The sequence below is a fragment of the Pteropus medius genome, unplaced genomic scaffold (assembly GCF_902729225.1).
Source record: "Pteropus medius unplaced genomic scaffold, Ma_sr-lr_union100, whole genome shotgun sequence".
In the NCBI taxonomy this organism is placed as follows: Eukaryota; Metazoa; Chordata; class Mammalia; order Chiroptera; family Pteropodidae; genus Pteropus; species Pteropus medius.
In genome coordinates this window covers 11,116,466-11,142,162 of record NW_024351729.1, presented here as the reverse complement: position 1 = coordinate 11,142,162, position 25,697 = coordinate 11,116,466, and the positions used below count along the sequence as shown (strand labels likewise).

Sequence of the window (25,697 nt, the reverse complement as noted above, 5' to 3'; positions counted from 1 at the left end):
CAATGAAATGAATTTCTGAAACACTATAACCTGCAAGGAAAAGTTACCTACTTAATAGAAAATAAGCCACGTTTCAAGAAAGATAGGCTACGTTCATTCATTACATTAATATATTTAAAAACAAACACCAAGCTTTAAGACATGCTTTTTAAAACCCTAATGGACAATCTCAAGAGGAAGGGAGGGAGGTCTATCACTGGAAATTCTATTATTTTAATTTCTCTTCAAAATACACATGAACTTCCTAGGTTTAAATTTCATCAGCATATATAATAAGATGGCTAAAATAGTCCTGTCTACTTAGTTTCCAAACTCTGTGTTATAATAAAATTGGTTTGTGCATACAACTAATTAATCACGCTTGCAAACAATAGGGTATATCTATTTTTACACAAAATGCAGAACTTGAAGCAGAACATAAAATGAAATATGTATCTATAAACATTGTCATGTTTTTAAGAAGGCAATCTATAATGCCAAAAGTTGTAAGAAAAATTAAAACCAGCTCAATTTTGTCTATTTCTGTGTAAGCTTCACCATAAAAAAGAGAGGTGTTAAATTTCAGGTCATTTATAGTAAGAAAACAAAAATAAATGTAACATCAATACTAAAAAAATTGAACATGACTGTTTTATCATCAGGCTTATGCAACCACGGAGGCATAGCATAAAGACTAGAGAGTTATAGAAACTAAGTTCCGAAAATCTGTTTTGTGGAATACATTACTATGACTTGATGCTAGTTAATCCATAAATAGGATTTTCCTCTCCCACTCCCACTAAAAATGATTTGAGTAAAGGGACTGATACTTTCAGGCAAGTAATCTAATCTGAGATCTTAGCTTTTGTTGATGTTGTTCATTAAACATTATTACATATAATAAACATATTACATATGTAATAAACATAATATGCATTAAACATTCTGCATACAGAATTTTATACAAATAATATTATTCCTAGACTTTATCCAATAGGACTAGGCATCATAGTACCTACAACTAGAAATACTAACATAACCTCTAAGAAGACTATTATAACTCGTTTATTACACTATTAGAAGGCCTTAAGAGGGACTAACACTTATATAGAAATCTAAAACAGTACTCTGTAATTGATATTCGACATCCAGAATACAAAATAACAGATTATCATGTCTCTTTCTATATCACAGCTCTGTTTATAAACCTGGACATTAAGATAATATTAATAATGACATAATAAGCTCTTTCACAAACATTTTGGGAAAGAAAAATAACAAAGCAACATTTATAGGCAGTTTTTCCAAACTAAATGACCTAATGTATTGTAAAAAGCAACATAAATTGCATATTTTTGCTTTACTCCCACATAGAGCTGAATTTTTAGAAAAGAAAAAATTAAGTTTTACTCTAAGACTCAACGAGCTCAGCATCTTCTTCCCTTCCTCCAAGATTCAGGTTGTCCATTGAATTATAATCATTACTTGTCAACAAGAAGCAAAGAATCAAGATATTAAAATTGACCATACATATTTACAAACAAAGCCCTGAAGTCCCAATACACCATAATGCTTAGAAAAGAAGCCCCCAAATATGAAGTCACCACCAGTTGAACAGTGCTGATACAGGGATCCCATTCCTGTACTTTATATCTCCTCAAAAAAAGAACACACACACATACATAGATGGAATACTGTTGATCATTTATATCAACTACCAAGATTTCAGTATATTTTATCTTTTAGAAAAAAAATTCAAAATAAAAATGGCTTTTAACAATTTTCAAAAATAATTAATATTAAAATTAAGATAATGTTTGTGTATTTTAAGACATAAAAAAAGTACAGGAATCATTGATCCCATTGATTGATTTTGGACTTCAGCTGAAACAAGATGCAGGCTTTGTAGATACCTGGTCCTCATTCATTTCTGTCAGTAATTTGTTGGCAAGGTCTTTCTCATTCTTGTCTGCCACCTTACTGTTAGCATTTAAAAACAGCTGTTAAACAAGAATAATGGAGACAGAACATTAAATTCTTACCTAAAAGCAGAAATGAAGTTTAAATGGATTTCCTTGTCTTTTGAAAATAAATCCAAGAATTCACTTGTGAAGTATACCACTTTTAAACTGACAATCAACTATTCATATTTGGGGTAACAGACATTAGTTCATATACCATATAATTAATTATTATTTATTTATCTCTTAGAACTCAAAGTTACTAAAATAAGAAACAACAGCAATAATTTAATTAATCTTCCTAAAGTCTCAAAGAATCAGCTGAGAATGTCTCAGAGAAAAGAAGGAAATATGCTTCTTTTGAGACAGACTTCTTATTGAGACAGACTAAAGATAATGTAGTAAATAATGCACAGTAAGGGTTCTGTAGTTAATTAACAGCATTTATGAAGTGCTATTAAACTAGCTTTTACAAGGGTTCTTTCTAAAAATACTTCTCAGAGTCTCAAATACGCTAATGAGGAAGTCAGTGTTCAGCATTTCCCAAATTTATCTGAGCACACGTTTTGTTAAAAATTCTATAACAGTATTCTCCAAATACAAATCAACAGTATCAAGAGTTGAGCATAATTTGTATTAGTTTGTGTACTAGAAAAGGGATTAGAATTATCTTAAACACACACGGGATTGCCCTCTTCTGAAAGAAATAAAAGGAATTAACTATTTTGGTTGAAGTATATAAAACTCAGCATCCCAAAATACCTCGGTAACAGATCAGGTAAAGAGAAAAATAATTCAAATGAGAGTGAAAAGGGAGAGAAATTTAGATTTATAAAGGGATTTATCAAGAGCATCCTAAGAAGAAAGTTCTTAGGCAGTTCTATCATTTCAGAGATAAGAAAAGTCCAGTATGTCCTGAAATAATGCAATATAAAATAAAGTGGATAAAGTAGTAGTATGATATGGTATGCAAGAGCATACGTAAAGCTTAACCTAAAAATAGATTCGTGTATACAATATACGATTTGGAATCAGAAACCTGATGTGATTCTTGGTTCTGTTATTTAATAGCTGTCTGGTTTTAAGAAAAGCCACTTCTCAAAAAGGAAAATAATATCTCAAGAAATAGGTGTGCAGATTAAATGAGATAACTCATGCTAAGTTATTAGCATAGTATCTCGCACATAACAAAAGTTTAATAAATGAAAGTTGGTATTATTATTATTGGCAAATGTATAAAAAATAGTAATATTCCATAATATCTAGTTTAAGGTACACAGAATGACCAATACCGAGGGAAGCAAAAATTAGTAGTCTTTCCAGAAAGTATTCCATTTCAAGAATCTTTAAAAAAGTTCTTATTCTTTAAATCAGTAACTTTATTTCTAGGAATCTACCCTAAGAAATGGTTAGAAACTCACACCAAGATTTTAGAATAGAGGTGCTCACTTCAGCTTTATTTACAATAGCAAAAAGTAAGAAACCACCCAAATATCCAACAATAGCACAACAGTTAAATAATTGATGGTATACCTTTAGGTTGAAAGAGAAATCCTCAAACTTTCTGGTTTCAGGACCCCTTACCACTCTTAAAACTTGAGAACCCCAAAGACCTTTTGGGTTACATCTATCAATATTCACCATATCAAAAATTAAAATCAGGATACTTTAAAATATTTGTTTATTCATTTGAAAAATAACAAGAACACATTACGTGTTCACATTAAAAACATTTTTAAGAAAAATAACTATATTTTCCAAAATATACCTTTGTGAGGATGGCACTGTTTCTACATTTTTACAATTCTCTTTAAATGTCTAGCTTAACAGAAAATAGATGAACTCTCATATCTGCTTTTGCATTCAGACTGTTAGGATAATGTTGTCTTGGTTAATGAAGAAAATCTAGCCTCAAACAGGAATGCTGTTTATATTAGCCTCTGCAGAATCCCTAAAATGATCTTGGGGACCCCACACTTTGAGAATATCTGGGTTGAAATATTCGCAGTCATTAAAAACAATGTTTTGAAAAATACATGATGGCATATATTTTGAGGAAGGAAAGACTCATTTTGGGATGGGAAGACTCATGATGCAACACGTTTAAAGGCAGGATACAAAAATAGTCAGTAGTATTCCAATTTTGTAAAGGAAAATATATTCACATTGAAAATATACACGCAAATATTATGTGCATTTTGCCACAATTCTATAATTTAAATATTATAAATATGCATTTTGTAAAAAGATTAAGAAAAAATATCTTTATACTTCTTCCTCCATAATCTCTATATTTATTGTGTATTGCTCTAGAATTTAAATAAAAATCTATTTAAAAAAAAAGAAAAGAAATTTGCTCAAGGTCACTAAGACATATATATGTATCCAAACAGGTGTGACTCCAATGTCAGGCTTTCAATTACAGCATTCTATCTATCCACTCCCAACACTCTTTCTATAGAGCATCCCTCAGTTGCTCCTTTCATAAATTCTCATTCCTACTTAGACTGTCTTGATAAACTGTAGTTGATTTTAAGGGGTAGATGTGAAGAAGAAAGGGAAGAAAATAAAGAAAACAAAGATGAACAAGACCAAAAATATCAAGAGCTTTCCAGAGTCATCTGACTCTGTAATGCCTATATTTTTTAAAAATGATTTCAACTCCAAGCAGAGTATTAAAGTCAATGTAATGGTTTTGAATCCTTGTCTTTGCTAATATAAAGTTGCTGTTATTTTCTTCTCATTAATTCAAATATCATTAAACAGCTTTTAAAAAATGTTTACATTAATTCAAACCATATCCCCCTTTCAAATTGCAATACAGTGAAATATAGTTTTGATATACTGAAGAAAAGCATATACTAGTAAATTTTAGTAGGAACTACATTTTATCCTAGTGATTTACCTTCTATAATGTGTGATTGGTAAGTTCTATATATATGTGAGATTTTGTCTTTATTACTTAAGTTGCCTTTATAACTGATAAAGCCACACCGCTTTTTTACAATAAACAAAAGGTTTTATAAACATTTCTCTTATGTTGCTTTCATCTCACCAGGATTTCCTTCCCAAGAATAAATGATTTTTAAAAGGTGGGAGGAGGACTCTTGACTCTCCCAGGTAATTTGGTACTTTTGTTGACTTCATAAAAATTCATTACTATTAATTAATATATTCTTTACTATTTTATGTTCTTCTTTACTATTTTTCTGTAAGTTAAGCAACCTAGTTACAGAAATGTTTTCAGGGATAGCCCTCCTAAAAATTCAAGGAGCTGATATTAAAATCCTGTTCTGGAATATTCTCACAGAATCAGAATGAAACCCTAATATTTTTCAGCATGGAGTCCATGAAAGAAATACCTTAAATAGAAAGGTAAAAGTTCTTTGAAGGCTGGGTCCCTATTCTTTTGTTCCCCCTGTTGCTCATGTCTGACTAGTTACCTAACAGTAACTTTTCAAAGGCTTCTAAAAAAGCTCTCTAAAAAGTTTCTGATTCCATCTTGAAATTAATGAAAATATGATATAATAATCAGAGATATTAGGTATTCCGTACTCACACACAAATGTACCACAAGTGTAAATCAGTAAAAAAATAAGAAAAATATGCGTATTGGCAGTATATATCAAGAACTTTAACAGTATTACTATTTTTCTACTTTTCTACATTTTCCAGTTATTTATGAGTTGTTTTCGATGTTCCCTAAATTAAAAAAAGTTTGTGCCCTTTGTCCTAGTAATTCTATTAGAAATAAAATTCTATTCTATGAAACTTGAAAGAGTTATGTAATAGCAAAAAACAAAAAAAAAAAACAAGAAACAAATTAAGCATGTTCCAATAGGGAACAGTTAAATAAATTATGATACATCCACTTAATATTATATGAACATTAAAATCGTAACAGGAAAATACTAATAATCTTAAATGAAACAAAAGCTCAAAATTATATGCATCTAAGGCTTGCACTAAATTTTAACAATAAAGACTTTAAAACACAAGTATAACAAAAAAGCATAACAAAAAAGTATAACAAAAAAGCATAACAAAAAAGACTTTAAAATGCCACAAAAGAAACAACCCGATTAAAAAATGTGCAAAAAAAATTGAATAGACATTTCTCCAAAGAAGACTGCACAAATGACCAAAAAGCACATGAAACGATGCTCACTAATCATTAGAAAAAAGCAAATCAAAACATAATGAGATACCACTTCACACCCGAAAGAAAAGAGGAGGAGGAGAGGGAAGGGGAAGTGAAAGGGCAGGAGGAGGGGTGAGTGGAAGAAGAGGCGGAAGAAAATAACTGCTGATGAGGATGTGGAGAAACTGGAACTCTTCCGCACTGATGGTATGTAAAATGGTGTAGCCACCATGGAAAACAATATGGTGGTTCCTCAAAAAATTAAAAATTTAATTGCTATGATCCAGCAATCTCATTTCTGGATATACACCCAAAAGAACTGAAAGCAAGGTCTTGAAGATATATTTGTATATTCATGTTCATAACAGCATTATCTATGACAGCCCAAAGGTGAAATCAACAGATGAATGAACAAAATGTGGTATAATATATATACACAACGCAATATTATTTGATCTTAAAAAGAAAGAAAAATTTGTAACGTGCTGCAACATGGAAAACTCTTAAAGACATTATGCTAGATAAAATAAGTCACAAAAAGACAAATACTGTTTCATTGCACTTACATGAGGTACTTACTGTCGTCAAAATTATAGACAGAAAGTAGAATGGTGGTTGCTGGGGTGAGAGGAAAATGTGGAGTTGTTTAATAGGTCTGAGTTTCAATTGTACAAGATGAAAAGAGATATGGGGAATGAATGTTAGTGATGGCTGCACAACTAACTATACGAATGTATTTCATACCACTGAACTGTACACTTAAAAATGGTTAAGATGGTGTATTCTATATGTGTATTTTACCACAATAAAAATATTTAGTAATATGCTTGAATTTGAATCAAAACATAAACAAAACAACTTCCTAAAATCAAAGATAATGATAATAGAAAAATACCTTGCAATTCTGTAGCAGTCGTATAAGATGTTCAAAGCAATTACTGTTAAGAAAAATGGCCTGAAGAACAGGCCTATCTGTGCAGTCTAACATGGCTGTAATGGTATCTAGAAAAATAAACACAAATCATCCATTTACAAAGTAGAAAATTTGGAATCATAGAAATATTTATTCTAGCCATATTTTTAATTTAGGCTTTTCAGTTGACAAACATGTAAATAATAGGGATGAGCAGATAAAATTATCTATACTTCTTACTTGAATAAAAAAGTGAACATATCTATACTGTTATTAAAAATATTTAACTTTTTATATAAGTGATATACATTGCCTAGTTTACTTAGTTGTTCTTCCATTACAATGCTCAAATATAACCAAGTGAGATTCCCAATTTGCTTTTAAATAAATAACACATGGTTATATTTGGCAACATAGTCTCATTTATAGAGTATGAAATTAACATATGGCCACTATGAAAATGAGACTCCAGTAATTAATCCATTTGTGATGATGCTTTGTTCTCGCTTCCTACTGAAGGAACACCTCCATTAAGAAATCAAAGAACTGGGGGTGGTTCCATAGAGTATTGGTTAGCACATCTGCTTTACATGCAGAAAGTCCTGGGTTTGAGCCCCAGTGGAGCCACAGTCCATATCCCGGGTACACCAGGCCCCATGTGTGCCAGACCCCAGGTATGTGCTGTGAGAATGTGGGAAGAGATGCCTCGCCTTCAGAGATCCAATTCTTAAGGGGAGATGGCAATATCCCCTAGATTAGGGGTGGAAGTGTATGTGGAGGCGGGGAGTGGGGAAAGGAATTAAAAAAAAATCAAAGAACATTTGACATAGGTAATATGACAGTTTCTAACAACAAAAAAAAAGTCTAGTCAATATGGTCTCAAACTTCCTTATAAACTTACAATTTATAATAATTATAAATGTGTTATAACATAAGAGGATAGAATGTATATAAGATGAATCTTATTTTCTTACAGAAATACTGTTGTAATGTCTAAGTTTCACAAAGATTTTTGACATCTAGTATTTTTATACTGACCACACACACATGCATTTTCTTACAACAAACCATGAATGTTGGTTATGCCTGAGTGATAAGAAATAAAAACTATTATTTTCTTTTTACTTATCTGAATTTTCTAGTTTAGTTGTAATAAAAATATTTAATTCTATAAAAAAGAACTCTCAGTAATATTTTTATCTATCAATTTAACAAGAGAATATAATAAAAAATCACATATGTTGGTGAAGGAGCTTACATAGAGATACAGAGAGATATACAAGCACAGAATTAAACAAATAACCAACACAAATGGAGGAAAAGAAAAATAAGACACACACACACAGTATCTGAGGAAAAAAACAAAACAGAGGTCCTCTAGAGCAGGAGTCCCCAACCCTAGGTCACAGACCAGTACGGGTCCGTGGCCTGTTAGGACCCAGGCCACACAGTAGGAGTTGAGCAGGAAGTGAGCAGTGGGCGAGCAAGTGAGCAAAGCTTCATCAGTCTGTGCAGCTGCTCCTCAGCACTAGCATCACCACCTCAGCTCCACCTCAGATCTTTAGGCATTAGATTCTCAGAGGAGCCCCGGTACCTGGACCCAAAAAGGTTGAGGATTGCTGTTCTAGAGGAAGGTCAGATGTTGAAGTAATCACTGTAGAGATGTTATAGAAGTATACAGAAAACTGAATAGATTAGAAACTATAAATAGCACTTTCTGAAAACTTACTTTTCCTAGAATTTCAAAATCATAGCTGACTTTCTTTTTTACAGTGATGCTTTTAGAGGATAACGCTTTCAAAAAAGAGTATTGAGGCTTGATTTTGTTAGTTAAAGCAAAAAAGTACACATATGAATTCCATATTAATTATCTCGAAATCAAAATTTGAATAGTCATGTGCTATCTGAATTATATAATCAATACTTTCTACACAATGGCCTTGCATTTCGAATGAAAGTGGAAAATAAAGTAAAAAAAATAGACTCAGAGAAAAATGAGTATAATAAACCTGATGTGATACTTACTCAGCATTTTGATCTGTAGAGCTATGAACTGGTTTTCCCATTCTCTAGACCTCCTTTGATTAGGTAAAGCTGAATGATCTGAATTTAGTAATTTAAAATAGTTCTCCAGAATAGTGCTGGTTTCCACTTGACGCTGGTCAGAGCTGCTCGTGAGAAGAATATGTACCACTTCTGTAAGGCACTTCAGAGTAAGTTCTACCTTCCTATCCACTTCTTCAGGATTTCCGCCCTCCCAGGAGTCACAATCAGCCAGAACTCTCATAAGAACTTCCATGGTGGCTGGAGAAATTGCTTGCAAAGCATTCCTCTGAAACATGAAAGAAAATAAAAATGAAATCCAAACCTAACTGAAGTTCTATATGTTTGCAAAAACAAAGAGAATTTAATAAATCTTCACACAACTTTTTATTTTAATAAATCAACATATAAAAAAATTTTAAAGATACTTTGCTAGTGTTTTATGCATGTCTTCATTTCCTCACTAACAGAATTCCGATTTTATTCAGATAGTAATCTGCCTACATAAAAAACTCACCACCCTCCCTTGCAGTTAGGAATAGCCATGGGATATAGTTCTGGTCAAGGATATTTGTCAGCAGACTATGAAAAGGATATCACTTTACAAATAATAAGGAAAAGACAACCCTTTGCTCTTGGCCTTTTTACCTGTTTCCGGCCTGGTTGCTTAGAGCCACCTTTACATCACAAGGAAATAAACCCAAGAATTAAAGTATGCAGGCTACAGAGAGAATAGGAATATCAAAAGACCATAGTCCTTGATGATAACATTGAGCTGCTGTACCAGCCCAGAACTGTCTACATTTTCTTAAACAAGAATAAAAGACAAAACAAAACAAATAAAACCACTTTGATTTGCTTAAGCCTCTCTTAGGTTTTCTGCTGGTTATAGCAAATCCATCTCAAATAATATACATATATAAAAGGACTAGCATGGCTCTGAGTCTACAAACATATTTCTGAAATTCTAAGAAAAGAGTGACTGAAGTGATCTATTAAACTTAAAAATAAATATATATTGCCTTAAATTGTTAAAAAGATAAATAATGAATAAAAAGACAGTCATGCAAAATCATATAAAAATAACAGCACTGAGGCCATTAGGATTTATTACCAACATTAATAAATAATATTGATATAACAAGTCCTATTATGGAAGAAATTGCTGATGGCCCATCCAACATCTGTTTTCCTCTGCTTCCTTATTAACAGAATCCCTGATATTTTACTTGGCTACCAGAAATAAAGACTACATTTCCTAACTTCCCTTGCTGCTAACAGGGCTAAGGAAGCAAGTTTTAGCAAATTTTTTCTGGACGTATTTGCCCTTTCTATAGTCATCTGATGGAGTTCAGCAAATGAGATAAAGACAGTGTTTCAGTATTTCCTTTAAAAATAGTTGTCACATGCCATTTGTCTCCTTCTTCATCTCCCTATTCGCCTCTGTGCCTAAAATGCAGATATAATGGCCAGACACTAGAATCTATCTTGTAGCACAAGAAATAACAACAAATTGACATTCGGAAGGAACATGAGTCCCTGAAGATCTTAGAGCCACCAGATTAACTCTGGATCGCTATTTTTTTTTTTAATGAAAGAAAAAAATAAACTTCCAAATCAAGCTGTTATGATTTTAGAATTTACTGCTACTTACAGGGCGTCATAAATCTGATATACCTGTTATTTACTTAGTTCTTATGAGTGCAGGTGCTTTAAATGCTTTATATATATTATGTGTTATTTGGTCCTTATGACAACCCTGTAAGTATTACTATTTCCATATTATAAATAAAGAAACTATAACACATATAGTTTATCCAAGGTCACAAAGCTACTTAGAGATGGACATGGAATTTAAACCTATGTCAGTCAGGCTCCAAAGCCCTTGCTCTTTACAACACAAAACAAAACAAATATGCCAATGAAAAGCCCGGGCAAGATGCTTTGGAAAGGAAGACCAGTCATGAGACTTTTCCATTCTTTATGATAAGGCCATTCTTATGCCTTTAGATATTTCGTTCATCCAAATATCCTAGTACCAATGCTATATTCAACAACACCTCGACTTCAATACAGCTGTAACTATAGCTATAATCTGATTATAAGGATTTTGAATGTTTTCAGTACACAAAATAATAAACTGGCTTTCTAGTATCTACTTGCTTTCCATCTGAGTTTTAATTACTGGAAGTCTCTCAGTTTTAACTACTGGAAGTCTCCGTGGGCCCAAACAAGTCTCTGTGTGTTCAAAAGGGAATGGGATCAAATAAGCTTCTCTATTAGTTAAAAACAAGGTCATTCTCAATTTTACTCACATATACATATTAATTTTTAGTTAGTAGTGGAGGAATGATGGAAATGGAGAGATACTGAGGCAAACAAAGGATATCACTTAAATAAAGGCAAATGACAAAGCAAACTAAAAAATACAATTTTAGTCACCATCTTACTCTTCTACTAGAGTGAAGAGAAGACAGCAAGGCAGCCCACCAAGAAACTCTGTGATTTTGTCACCAACAGAAATCATATACATTTTCATATATTATAGTTGTTGTATCGTAAAACATTTATGCTCATCTCTTCTTGAAATTACATTAGTTACTAAACTTGCTGGTATATATTTTTATTTCATGTGTTACAAAGAAGCATGTATTATTATGTCACAAATTTGTTTTATTAATATTTTAGTATCTGCATTTCAATAAATTAGTTTTGTGATCTTATATGTTTTATTTTAGGCATTCGAAAACATTCTGACAAGGGGCATTCTCCAACTGCCAAAGTGGTATGTGATACAAAAAATGTTAAGAAACCTCTACTAAACTCTGTAGTTAAAGAAAACACATAGAATGTTCTTTCTGAACTATAATCCTGTTTTCAACTAGTAATTATACTCAGTTTACCACAGAGAGCTTTTAAGAAGTTCAATTTAAAAAAAAAAACAGAATTTTTTTCTTAAGAGTTTGTTAAAAACCTTTATATGCATTTAGTCATTATATGTAGATAGAGGAGTGACTAAATTCATGTCTTAGGAAATCAAACTGCTAGAGCTTGACTTTATCAAGTGGACTAATAGGGCTGACTATCCTCTGTACTCTAAAGCAGAAACTACTATAGGAGTTGAAAGTCAACATAACTAAGAACATATAATACCAAAAATTGTTAAATCTGGTTATGCATTCACTTTACTTTTAGTGCTAATATTATTAGGTTTCTTGGAAGTTAATAAATGAAAGAAATAAGTAGATTAGTTTTAAGCAAGATATAAACTTAGAAAAATATTTGTATGCTTTATGAAATTACAAAAAGACAAAGAATATATTAAATAATCCATGGAAACCTCTTTTGCACTATTAACTATTATTTTATATATTAACATTCAACACTTTCCTCACCTGACCACCAGCTATAATGGCTCCAAAGAGATGCAATAAGCAACACTTAAGGCTTTCCTTGAGATGTTCACTTTCCTGAAAACACTCTGTGAATATAATACACAAACAAACAAATAAGACTTTTCTTTCGCAGTATGATTTATGTTTAAGGGATGTCTGACACTGAAACATTAAGAAACATTAAGAAAAGGTTAAAATCTGTTAAAAGGCAAGGTTGATATGTATTTTTTCAAAGGAAAGAAAAAGAAATCATTTGTCTGGTAGTATTTTAAATGCTTTATTTATGTTATCAAATTTAATTCTCATAACACTTCATATGAGGATATTTTGTCCCCATTTATAAATGAATGTATGAAAGGTCAGAATTTAATATCTTGTCTAAAATCACAGGGCTACTAAATAACACCAAAATCAAAGAGAAATTAGAGCTATTACTTACGATAAAAGAAAGGGACAAACTCCACAGTCAGAGAAGCTGGTTTATATTTCTGTCTGCTCTTTTCCACCGTACTAATGATTCGTCTATGATTAAAAAGGAGTTAATACCAAATTATATCATAGGCATGTAGAGATGGCACAATTACAAAAATAATTATAAAAGAAATTTAATATTTTACATTTGATTTGGGTACTGAAAAATACATCTTCAGGACTGACAATCTTAAAAGGAAGTCTAGCCAATAAGCTAATGCTCACCAATGAAAGAGTTTCTTCTTTTGAAGTGAGCAAAAGTTTTAAATGCTTAATGATGAAACAGAGCAGGCCAAGTTAAGTCTCGAAACTCGAAACAGAAAAAGGAACTAGCCATTTAAAATTTCCAATCTACAAAAGAACTTGTTCAGCAGTACTGTTAATCTGATACTTAAGGTAGTAGCTTATTACTACAGTGCAAGTGAAATTCATCAGAAATCAGACTACTTTGTGCCATTTTCTGAAATTTTATCTGGACACAAAGAGTCCACACTACTGGCTTCTTCCACCTTAAAGATACAACTTCAGTATAAGCTGGGATTATTTTTGTTTTTTAATTCCAGTAGTTTTGAGAGCTGAAATATTTCCAAAGACTTTTATAAAGCCAACACAAATAGCATGTACTTTTACCAACATTTCAATTCAACACAAAATGAGTCTCTTAGATGGACATGGTAGTGTGGGGAATTGGTGATTAAAGGCTATTGTAATAATGATACATCCAACAGGTAGACTGCTAAAAAAATTTTAAAAAAACATATTTTTTATGCCCTGAAAAATCTCTTAACATTGATAGATAAAACCAACAAAAACTGGAACAACCACATAGAAATTCTATACACCTAAATATGATCTACTGATAAAGTGCTGAATTAAGACATCTTCTTCTTAACAACTATAACTGAGATACTGAAATTACTTTTCTTACAATTATTCAAAGCCAGAAAGAAAAGCCAGTTGACTATAGAATAAGCCAAATAGCATAGGCACAGCCGGACTCCCTAATTACAGAATAAAGAATTCTAAGATCCAGATCTAAGATCCAGATTCACTAGAAATCATCAGACACCATTTACTACTGCAGTGTCTTCCAGAACAGACTACTTCCATTGTGTAGAAGGCATAAGAATTACCACATTTTATCTTAATTTTAATCTCAAGCATAACATCCTAGGATATTATTGGATCTTCCTCTTAATACCATTATCAAAGTTTTTTTGTCCTTACAACAATACAAATATTACTGATGTTTGAAATAAAACATTTAGTTACATCTTTAAAAAAATTCAGTCATGTGGTAGAAAAATTAATTAAAAAAAAAATGAAATTTGATTTATATTTCGGTTACATCTTTCCACAAGATGATTTACATTTTGCACACTTATTATCAATTAAGGTATTAATATAGATAGGATATATCCTATCCAAACAGCCTATGCTACAAACAATAAACATTCTCACTTGAAAATGTACTTTCAATTTATGACTGACTCATTCTAAAGGCCCTGTATTAGAAGTAACATATGAACATAATTTCCATTATAAGTGTTAGAAAATTTAATATGCTAACATAAATAAAAAGGGTGAAAACTATTATAAAACAAATATTAAAGCACAAGTAGTATTATTATATGTTTTCAATAGGTTGATACAGAACAGCTAATAATCAACTTAGTCTTATACCATTTTTAGAACATGACATACTTGGTTGCTACACTATTATCTGATATTAGGGCCAAGCACCTAAGATTTAGCAGATGCTAATACATATCAACAGCTCTCTGAGAGGTCTGCAAAAGATCTGTCTACATCTCAGTTTTCTAAGATCATGTTCCCCCAATTTTTCTGTGCTTATTTTTTTATAATCTCATCATGCCTAGGACATAATCATTTTCCTAATTTTTAAATTTTTATCTGGAAATAAGTTCAAATGCTTGCAAAAGTTGAAAGAATAAAAATAACACAATTTCAAATATAGTTTACCTAGGTTCATTGTTAAAATTTTATCCCAAATGCTTTATCGTTTACTCACTCTCTCCCTATGTATATAGTACGTATATATTTATAAATGCACATGTTCAGACATACAATATTTGCCAGAATATTTAAGGAGAAATTATGTATATTCTGGCCTTTTAACTCTAAACACATTAGTGAATACTTTCTAAGAACAGGAATATTGTCTTAAATAACAGCATAGTGTAGTTATAAACTTTAATACATTTAACATTAATATATTTATCTAATCTACTATTCCTAATCCAGTTTTGTAAACTGACCCAATAGTGTCCTTTATAGCAGAGGTCCCCAAACCCCAGAGCCACAGAGTGGTAATGCTAGGAATGGGGCCACACAGCGGCAGGTGAGCAGCAGGCAAGCAAGTGAAGCTACATCTGTATTTGCAGCCACTTCCCAGCGCCAACATCACCATCTCAGCTCCATCTTAGATCATCAGGCATTAAATTCTCATAGGAGCACAAAATTCTCATAGGAGCACCGGTCCCTGGAGCCACAAAGGTTGGGGATCGCTGCTACAGTACCACCCGACACCCTACCCCCATACAACTGTCCAGGGTCAGATATTGCATTTAGTTGCCACATCTCTTTAAGCCTCCTTTAATCTGAAATATTTCTACAGCCTTTCTTTATGACACTTTTAAAGAATGCTGACCCCACTCCCTTTTATTCATTAAAATGTTCACTTTGGGTTTGCTTGATGTTTCCATACAATTAGATTCAGATTACTCATTCTTGGCTGGTATACTATAAAAGCAATGATGAGTCCTTCTTTGAATGGCACAGTTGGAGGCACAAATGTTCACCTGCTTCTCACTGATGATGTTAATTTTGATCATCTAGTCAATATACTATTAGTAATGTATAAAAGTTGCTAATTTTTCCTTTGCAACAAATATGTAATCTGTGGGGAAACATTTTAAACCATGCAAAATCACGGCCCTTATCAAAATTTCTGCCTAAATTAGCACCTTGATCCATATCTTTCCCATGATGTGTGCAAAATGCTGATTTTTTTTCCCCAACACTAGCAACCCCTGTATAATTACTAACTGACATTTGGCCTTCTACTATAAGCATAAGCCCCCTCTTCTCCCTTTTCTTTCCTCCTCTCCTCCTTCCTCTCCCCTCCCCTCCCTTCCTCTCCTCTCCTCTTTCTTTCTTCCTTTCCTTTCCTTTCCTTTTTCCTTTCCTTTCCTCTTCCTTTCTTTTTATTTTTTTCTTTCTATCTATCTATCTATCTATCTATCTACCTACCTATCTATCTATCTATCTATCTATCTATCTATCTATCTATCATCACTGGTATAGACTTATAAATTCCTTTTTTCCCCCCAATAATTTCTAATTCTTTACTGTAATTAATTATTTTCATGCATACTTTATTCCAGGTTTGACCAGTTGGAGCCTATATTAAGGGCATAACTTCATATAATTAAATAATTTTTCTCTCTGGGTAGACGATGAGTCCTACGAACTTGCACTGGGCACAAAGTAGGAACTCAATAAATTTATTTTCAAATAAATGCTTGAATGAGTAAATCATTTTCAGTGAAGATTTCTCTCCCTATACTTTAGTTCTACTTGAGGAAATCTCTCTAAATATGTGAGATTCTACAAAGAGAATTCAGCTAACATATTAATCAAATCTATTAATTAAATCAAATTACATATAGAGATATGTAAACATCCATTTGTTTCATCAAACAAGAAATTTTTAAAGGCTCTGTATTTGGAATTACGTTAATTTTAATTAAATCTGTTTAATCTGTTTTACCTGTTTTGGTAAGCAACAAGCGAAAATAAATAAGAAAAAATATACATTCCAAATTTCCATTTAACTTCAGAGCCAGATTAATATATAAGGTATAAGTTATTGCTAGAAAGACCTTGTACAGGTCTTCCATGACCTATAGATTGCTAACTACATAATTTATTTGCATTGTTTTCTTTCCCTATCAAAAAAGCCAAAGGAACCCAATTCTAAATCCCTGCTTTACTGTTTACCTCTGAAGCAACTGTTACTATTACCAGCAAAATTGTTGTCTATTAGAGAGAATACATGGACATCTTCCAGCATAATTCCTGGCATACATATTGCACACATTCACGAAATGCCACTACTCATTCTTCTACTCTTTGTTCCTCTTCTTGATGTCATCTTACATATGCAGAATTCTCTTTCTATAGTATATTTAAATTTTTCTTGTTTTTAGCTTTCGAAAGTTGTTCTCGCTTTCAATTACCAATTTTTGTCTTAATTTGTTCTCAGGTGTATCTTTTTATATCTTCTCTCCTCTCATTTTAAAATTCATTTTGCTCTTATTAAGGATTCCTTTAAAAGCCTCTGTCATTTTCAGTCTGATCTTATGTTCCCCTCCTGTATATATTTTACTATGTAAAAGAAAACTGTCATAGTTTCAAATTTAAAGTGTTATCTTAGAGTTGCCCTTACTGACAAGTTTAAAGTGGACGCTGAGGAAGTAGCAAGAGTGAGAAGAAGAGACATAATATCCTTAAGTACTCCCTGGAATAAATGTCAAAATAGAGAGAACACTAACTAGTTGAGAACCAAAGTGCTAAATACGTAGAAAGGCTACAAAAGGAACACTGTTATGTGCCTCTTTGAATCTTAAGCAGTCCTGAGCAGTGCATGGGCAGAGCAGTGACAGTGCTGTTTGCCAATTATTTCCACAATTACCTTTCTAGTCATAAGGCAGAACTAACTTCTTGGCCTCACCGGGGTAGATGAAGACATGATTAGTCTGGACAGTAAGTTCTGAATGAAAATGATATGTCATGTGTCATGACAAGAACATTAAATTGCCAATGTGAGACATTTCAGAGCTTTCTTTTCTCACTAACGAGGTTTAACTAGCAAAACCTTATATGCTGTGCTGTCAGCTTGAGATCTTGAGTGACTGGCAATTAGAGGCTACAAGCCAACCAGTTAGATAGGCAGCATAAACAAGAAATAAACTTTTGTTATTCTAACTCCTTACTGTCACTGCAGCATAATCTATCTTACCCTGACTGATAAAACAGCTTTGTCAAGGAAAATTCAAAGCACTGTCTCCCTGGGAAAAGAGACATATTAAAGCTCAATAGAAAAGAAAGTATTCAGAACGTCATTAATACCTTACTATTAATAAACAGTCAAGAAAAGTATTATGATAGTGTAATGGTTAATCTTATGTGTCAAGTTGGAGGGTGTTTTTGGATGAGATTAACATTTAAATTGGTAAACTCTGGATAAGGAAGATTGTCCTCCAGAAAGTACCTCATCCAATCAGTTGAGAATCTGAGTAAAGAAAAAGACTGGCCTCTCCAAGCAAGGGGGAATTAATTTTCCAGCAGACTGCCTTCAGACTTCATCTGTATCAACAGTTCTGGGTCTCCACCTTGACTGCCTTTGGACGAGAATGCAACATTGGCTCTCTACCAGTCTTCAGAATGTAACTGCATCATGGACTTTCCTGGGGCACAAGCCTGTCAGTCCACATTGCAGAACTGAATTGCCAGCCTCTAAATCACGTGAGGCAATAGCTTATAATAAACTCTTTCTGAACACAAACAGACACACTCTACTGGTTCTGTTGCTATGGAGAACCCTAATAAAGACAACTTCTCTCAATGCAAAAAGGAAAGCAAATGTATAAATAAGCAGATAAGATTGTTATATGTAATAACTGGAGTATTTGTTCCTGTTATTCCACTTCTTCTTGCTTTAACAAAGGATGCATTATGTCAACAAAATATCACTACATAGAACATAAACAACAATTACTCTATAGTCTAGATAAGTATATTTATTTAAAAATATATCAATTCTTCACCTGGCTATTCATGCTGGCTATTCAAAATGGGGTATACTACCCTAAAACCCTAAAAAGCCTATAAAAACCACGTATTTCAGTAACGTTGCAGAAAGCAGAAATTATTTATAAGTGGGTTAGGTTAAATTGAAAATGAAAATGGAAAAATCTTGAGATTGAAAGTATAGCAGATTTTGGAAACCTAAAAAGAGGCCCAATTGTGGGTGACGGTACCAATCTTCCTATTCTATATCCACAGCTAAAAAAGACATATGAGTTTAAAACTCTTCTCTTTTAACTCTGCACTGGTAATTATGCTATTGTTACTAACCTCTGAACCCATCATCCTATATTTTATCTGCTTTGTGATACTGGGAGAGGTGCTCTGCAAACTATACTTATCTCTTTCCAGCTACCCCACTGTTGGGTTCACCAATAGTGGGTACTAAAAGGAGCCTGAAAGATTGAAAGAGCAAAAAAGGAATTGATTCTTTATTTCTTATTTTTTACCAGACAACAGTTCTTAATTGTAGTATTTGTAGTTGGTTCCTGTCTTCAGCTTATTTTTGGTAATCTCAGAACCAGCCTCTTTAGGGCTGCTCAGCAATACCCACATCAGCTAAACAAGGCTCCTTCCTCAGAGGTCCAAGCCCAGCACAATAGGACCTCTTCTCCAAACCTCTAGTTTCTGATAACTCCAATCTCTTCCCTTTGTTCCCATAGCCCTAGGGAAGTAGCTGCTTCCTGAAGTTACTGTTCATACTACGTCAGTGTCCCCCCATGTTTTTCCAATTCTCTAATACCTATTTAACAATTTTCTTGTATTATATTCTATCTTTTAAAATACTAGTATGATTTCTGTATTCCTGACTTGACCCTGATTGACACAAGCTCCACAATTAAAAATAAAGACAAAATATTGTTAAAAAATCATTTTCAAATTATGAAATATGCTTTAAAAACAGAGAACTTTCCTTGAAGAATATATAATCTCTACTTGAGGCTACTGTGCTTTGACATTTTCCTATCTGATTGTTATCATTCAACTGCATTACAAAATAAAAGTTCTGGAAGTGGCATTTATCATGAATTCATTACCTAGAACATAGTTCTCTACCTCAGAGACAGAGATAAGGGTTGTCTTATACACATCTTACCAACTGTTTTCATAGAGAAATAGACCTGCTTTGAAAAATTGCACATATTATGACATTCAGGTTTTGAATGAAAAATTAGGATTTATAAGACATACCCTGAAATTCTATGCCTCCAATTCCGATATGGATCATATAAACTTTCACAAAATGCTAATGCATGGATCACAAATTCTTCGATAGATGTCTGATCTGCCAATTCCTTCTCTTTTTTTTTGCTTTTTAACTGAGAATAAAGTTAATCATAAAATTATATTTAGTTAAAAATATTAAACTGTATATAACATTCTTACCTACATTAAAGGACTACATGTTTCATTCATCATCTAACAATAAACACTGTCATTCAAATAAGCCTACGTTCCGTTCTACTCTAAAGGTAGTTGATTAATCATATGGACTAAATCTAGCCTCTCGAATTTTATATATTTTCTAGGAAGGGATTCCAATGAATAACCAAACATCTTTCCAAAACTGAATATCTTTTCAATAAGAGATATTTGATGAATAAATAATAAATACATAAAACAACTATCATTTTAAAGCCATTTATAAAACACTTTAATTTTTTAATTAAAACAAAATGATAATTGCTTCTCTACTTTTAAATAATATATGTAAGATGTCTGAAGTATACTGTACCAATATTTTTAATTCTATACTCAATTACTGTCTGTCATCTAAAAACATTTAACTTTATTAACTATATTTTAAAAAGTAAAGCCTAGTTACTCAGTAAAGCAACAAAAAGGAATATATTAATTCACACGTACTTGCTGAATATAGAGTGTTGTCATAGTGATGACATGATTGATATAAGAGCAAGTCCCAATTTCTTCTACATTAGACAGATTTCTGTGAAAAAAAGAACACATGCATATTTATTATGTATGAATAGTGAGAAAAAAATATGCTCATTTAGATTGAATTTTGAAAATACATGTTGGCAAATGAAATACAAATGACAGTTATTAGTTTAAAATCAATAGTTACGTAACTGCATTCTCATTGAAAATATGAAACACAATTCAAGCATTATTTATACACTATAAACAGAGAAAATATATAAGACACACATGCTGATTAGCATTTATTTATCATAGAAAAATTGGAAAATATCACAAAGTAGAAACAGAAGAGAAAAAAATCAGAATATTCTTAGGGGTTTGGAGAAACATGGCGGAGTCAGAGACGTCCTCAAGTCTCTCTCCTTGAAACAACAATAAGCTGAACATCTAAAACTCAACAAAAAACACGCAAGCTGCATACTAGCACGTCTGAGCATAGGATCTGCACACAAGAGCTACAAAGTGACAGTAATCAAAATGGCATGGTACTGGCAGCAAAACAGACACAGACCAGTGGAACAGAATTGAGACCCAGAAGTAAACCCACATTTATATGGGCAAATAATTTTCAACAAAAAGCTGAAAACATACAGTGGAGAAAGAAAAGCTTCTTCAATAAATGGTGCTGGGAAAACTGGAAAGCCACCTGCAAAAGAATGAAACTAGACTGTTGTCTATCACCATACACCAAAATTAACTCAAAATGGATTAAGGACCTAAATAAAAGACCTGAAACAATAAAATGCATAGAAGAAAACATAGGAACGAAACTCAAGGACCTTAGACTTAAAGAGGATTTTATGAATTTGACCTCAAAGGCAAGGGAAGTAAAACCAAAAATAAATGAATGGGACTTCATTGAACTAAAAAGCTTCTGCTCAGCAAAAGAAACTGTCGACAAGGTAAAGAGACAACCGTCCAAATGGGAAAATATATTTGCAAGCAACGCCTCCGATAAGGGCTTAATATCCAAAATATACAAAGAACTCATACGACTCAATAACAACAACGAAACAAATGATCCAATCAAAAAATGGGCAGAGGACCTGAACAGACATTTGTCCCCAGAGGACATACAAATGGCCAACAAATATATGAAAAGATGCTCAAATCGCTAGCTATTAGGGAAATGCAAATCAAAACCACAATGAGATACCATCTCACACCTGGTAGAATAGCTATAATCAACAGGACAAGTAATAACAAATGTTGGAGAGGATGCAGAGAAAAAGGAACCCTCATACGCTGCTGGTGGGACTGCAAATTGGTACGGCCACTATGGAAAATAGTACTGAGGTTCCTCAAAAAACTAAGAATTGATCTACCATACAATCCAGCAATCCCTCTACTGAGTATTTACCCCAAAGACTTGAAAACCCATATCCAAAAAGATATTTGCACACTGATGTTCATAGTAGCATTATTCACAGTGACCAGGACATGGAAGCAACTGAAGTGCCCTATGATAGATGATTGGATAAAGAAGCTATGGTACATATATACAATGGAATATTACTTAGCCATAAGAAAAGATGAAATATTGCCATTTGTGACAACACGGATGGAACTCGAGATAATCATGCTAAGTGAAATAAGCCAGACAGAAAAAGTTGAAAATCACATGATATCACTTATATATGGGATATAAATCTAAAAGCAACAAATAAACAGGACAAACAAACAGAGACTCATGGACATGGACTATAGACTAGTGGTTACAAGAGGGTAGGAGGTGAGGAGGAGGGAGGAGGTAGACAGGGTAAAGAGGGTCAAATATGTGGTGACAGAAAGAAATCTAACTACGGGAGGTGAATACACAGTGTAAACATATATATGCCTTACTGTTAAAGTGTACAGCTGAAACTTACTGGATTTCAATAACCAATGGCACCATAAAAAATAAATAAATGAATGAATGAATGAATGATAATGTATAGCAGTAAAAATGTGTGCCTGTATATACAAGGACTACATAGAAAATACCAATGCAATAAATTCTGAGTTAGGTCAAAATGCCTGTCATTGTCATCACTTTAAAGCAAATTTATTTTTGTCTTGGCTGAATCTTTCAATAACTATGTATTGTAACTAGAAGGTTTTCCAATATAATAAAACCACAAGCCTATTGCAAAAGGTACACTTATCTTTTAATGCTCCATATAAAAACACCATTAATAATCAATAAATACATTATCATTTTGGTAATAACTATTTAAAACAGACAACTAGTTTATTTGTACCAGATACCTGCAAAGAATAATGAAGAACTTGACAAGCAAAATTGACAAGGCTTGTTGCTGTTCCTCTAACCCATCTGCCATTTTCTGAACACAGTATAGTAGCTGGATCCTCAGAACCTGCAGAATATTGTCAGGAAGCAAAGATATTCCTGGAGGCACGTCATCCACCCTACAATACAAAGGGAACAAAATAAGATGAGTGTTGAAATACAGGAAGAAAATACTTCACAAAGGAACTGAATTTTAAGCTCAAATCCTAAAAAATCTGTTTTATTACAGATATTCTAGCAAATTATTGAAACTGATGGAGTTGTGAGAACCCCCAAATTAACAGCTGGTTGGTCAGAAGTGTGGGTGGTTCCCCAACTTGCAAACAGTGTCTGAAGTAAAGGCAGTCTTGTGGAGGACTTTGCCATTAACTTCCGGGGTCTGGTGCTAACTCTGGGTAGTGTCAGAATTCAAGAGAATTGCAGGACACCCAGTTAGTTGCAAATGGCTCACCAAAGTAGAGAAGAGGCTTCTATAAGCCAAATCCAGTACAGCAAAAAAGACTCTGTGATCAATTAATGATGTCTGCCATGAGAGCAGGGTTACACAGGAGTATCATGTGTGTCACATAATTGCCAAGCTTATTTATGTCACCAATGAAGTTTTTGTGCCAAAACGTAACAAATTCACCCAAAGAGTAAGAAATTAAGTGTTTCTGTATACCTGGTAGGCAGCTTTTCAAAGTCAACATCTAAGAATTGTTCATAGCTAGAAACAAAAGTGTCCAGCCATAGCTTCAGGTAATCTGGATCTTTCTGAAATAAGAAAACAGTTAGAATATTATGTGTACCTGTCAAAGGGTGGTAGGGGGAGAGGGGAAACAGCTTTTACTCCTATTAAGCAGATATAAATTGACAAATCTAAAGAGGCAATAAAATGAAATCTCTACGTGATATTTAGGAAGACATATGTCCTGTTTTAAAATGTGTATTAACGGGTGGCTCCATAGTGTAGTGGTTAGCATGTCTGCTTTACATGCAGAAGGTCCTGGGTTTGGACCCCAGGTGGAGCCATGGACCATACCCTAGGTGAGCCAGGCCATGCGTGCAGGGCCCTGAGCTTGCGGGAGGAGATGCCCCGCCTTCAGAGATCCAATTCTTAAGGGGAGATGGCAACATCTATAGGTCAGGGGTGGAAGTGGGGGGAGGGGGAAATTAAAGAGAGGGGAAAAAATGTGTATTAAGTATAGTAAACCCTCAAATTGCTTTTGCCACTCACACAAAGAGCTACAGTCTTAACAATGTCCTATAAAATTCTAAACAACTTTCCCTCCCCTACCTCTGTGACCTTATCCACTATTACCCTATACTACTCTGGCTTGCTGGCTGTTACTGGGACATGCCAGACATGCTTCCATCTTAAGGCCTTTGTAATAGCTGTTTTCTCATCCATAAACTCTTCCCTCAGATAGCTGAATGGCTAATTCCATCATCTTTTTCAAGTCACTCTTTAAACGACATTCTCAATGAAGCCTAATTTTACCACCCATTCTTAAAATTGCAAACCTTCTTACTAACTTTACCTTACCCTATTTTGTTGTCCATGTCATAACTACTTCTCACCTTCTAACATATTCTATAATTTACTTATTTATTAATTAACCTGTCATTTCCCCTAGAATGTAGGCTTCACAAGTGCAAGGACTATCTAAGAGCCCACATGAGTGACCTTTTATTGTTGAGTGCCTAAAACAGTGCCTAGTACTGACCAAGTGCTCAATAAATATTTGTTCAATGAATTAATAAGAAATATAAAATGCATAAATAAAATAAAATCAAAGACAGATCAGTAACCTAAACATAAAAACTAACATCTTTTAAAATAAAATGTAAGATAATACCTTTGCAAATTTGGGGTAGACAAAGATTTTGTACCTGGGACACAAATGTCACAAACCAAAAAAAAAAAAATTAATCATTGGTCTTAATCAATATTAAAAACCTCTACCCATCAAGACATCATTAAGAAAATGAGAAGGCCATATACCAGGTGAAAATATTCTCAGTACAAATATCTGACAAAGGACTTATACCAATATACAAAGAACTCCTATAAACCAATACTTCAATTTTAAAAAGGGGCAAAAAACTCAAACAATTCACAAAAGGGGATACACAACTGGCTAAAGAACACACAAAAGCATGCTCAACATCATTACTTACCCAGGGAAGTACAAATTAAAATCAAATGAAACAACCTTACACAACCACTAGAATGGCTAAAATTAAAAAAACTAACGATAGCCAGTGTAGGTAAAGATGTAGAATAATCGGAACACACATTTCTGGTGTGAGTATAAAATCGTATAATCACTTGGAAAACAGTTTGGCAGTTTCTTTTAAAGTTAAAGATAGATTTACCACATAGCACAGCCATTCCTCTCGAAAGAAGTGAAACATAGCCACAAAAAACCTTGCACAAAAATGTTCATAGAAGATTTATTTTTAATAGCTAAAAGCTAGAAACAAACCAAAATTCCATGAACAGGTTAACTGATGTGCTATATTCACACAGTGGAATGCTAATCCCCCAAAACAATGAATGAACTATTGATACAAATAAAATTTTCAAAACATGTTGAGCAAAAGATGTCAGGCATTAAAGCATACACATTGTATGATTTCACTTATACAAAGTTCTTGAGCAAGCTCTAGTGACAGAAATTAGATCATT

General features: G+C 33.0%; 1 protein-coding gene across 2 annotated transcripts in view; it reads right to left on the bottom strand.

The window, feature by feature from the left end:
• NBEAL1 (neurobeachin like 1) overlaps positions 1-25,697 on the bottom strand; it is a 128,383-nt gene that overhangs the window by 88,865 nt on the left and 13,821 nt on the right. Inside the window, exons 2-10 of one of the 2 annotated variants that reach the window (XM_039844472.1) lie at positions 23,688-23,779; positions 22,984-23,145; positions 20,662-20,743; positions 19,987-20,114; positions 12,872-12,954; positions 12,433-12,518; positions 9,020-9,326; positions 6,977-7,083; positions 1,893-1,979 (exon numbers count right to left, since the gene is read on the bottom strand). In XM_039844472.1, the coding sequence (XP_039700406.1) occupies positions 1,893-1,979; positions 6,977-7,083; positions 9,020-9,326; positions 12,433-12,518; positions 12,872-12,954; positions 19,987-20,114; positions 20,662-20,743; positions 22,984-23,145; positions 23,688-23,779 (1,134 nt within the window). The remainder of the gene's footprint in view (positions 1-1,892; positions 1,980-6,976; positions 7,084-9,019; positions 9,327-12,432; positions 12,519-12,871; positions 12,955-19,986; positions 20,115-20,661; positions 20,744-22,983; positions 23,146-23,687; positions 23,780-25,697) is intronic. The other variant, XM_039844473.1, reaches the window with a different exon arrangement.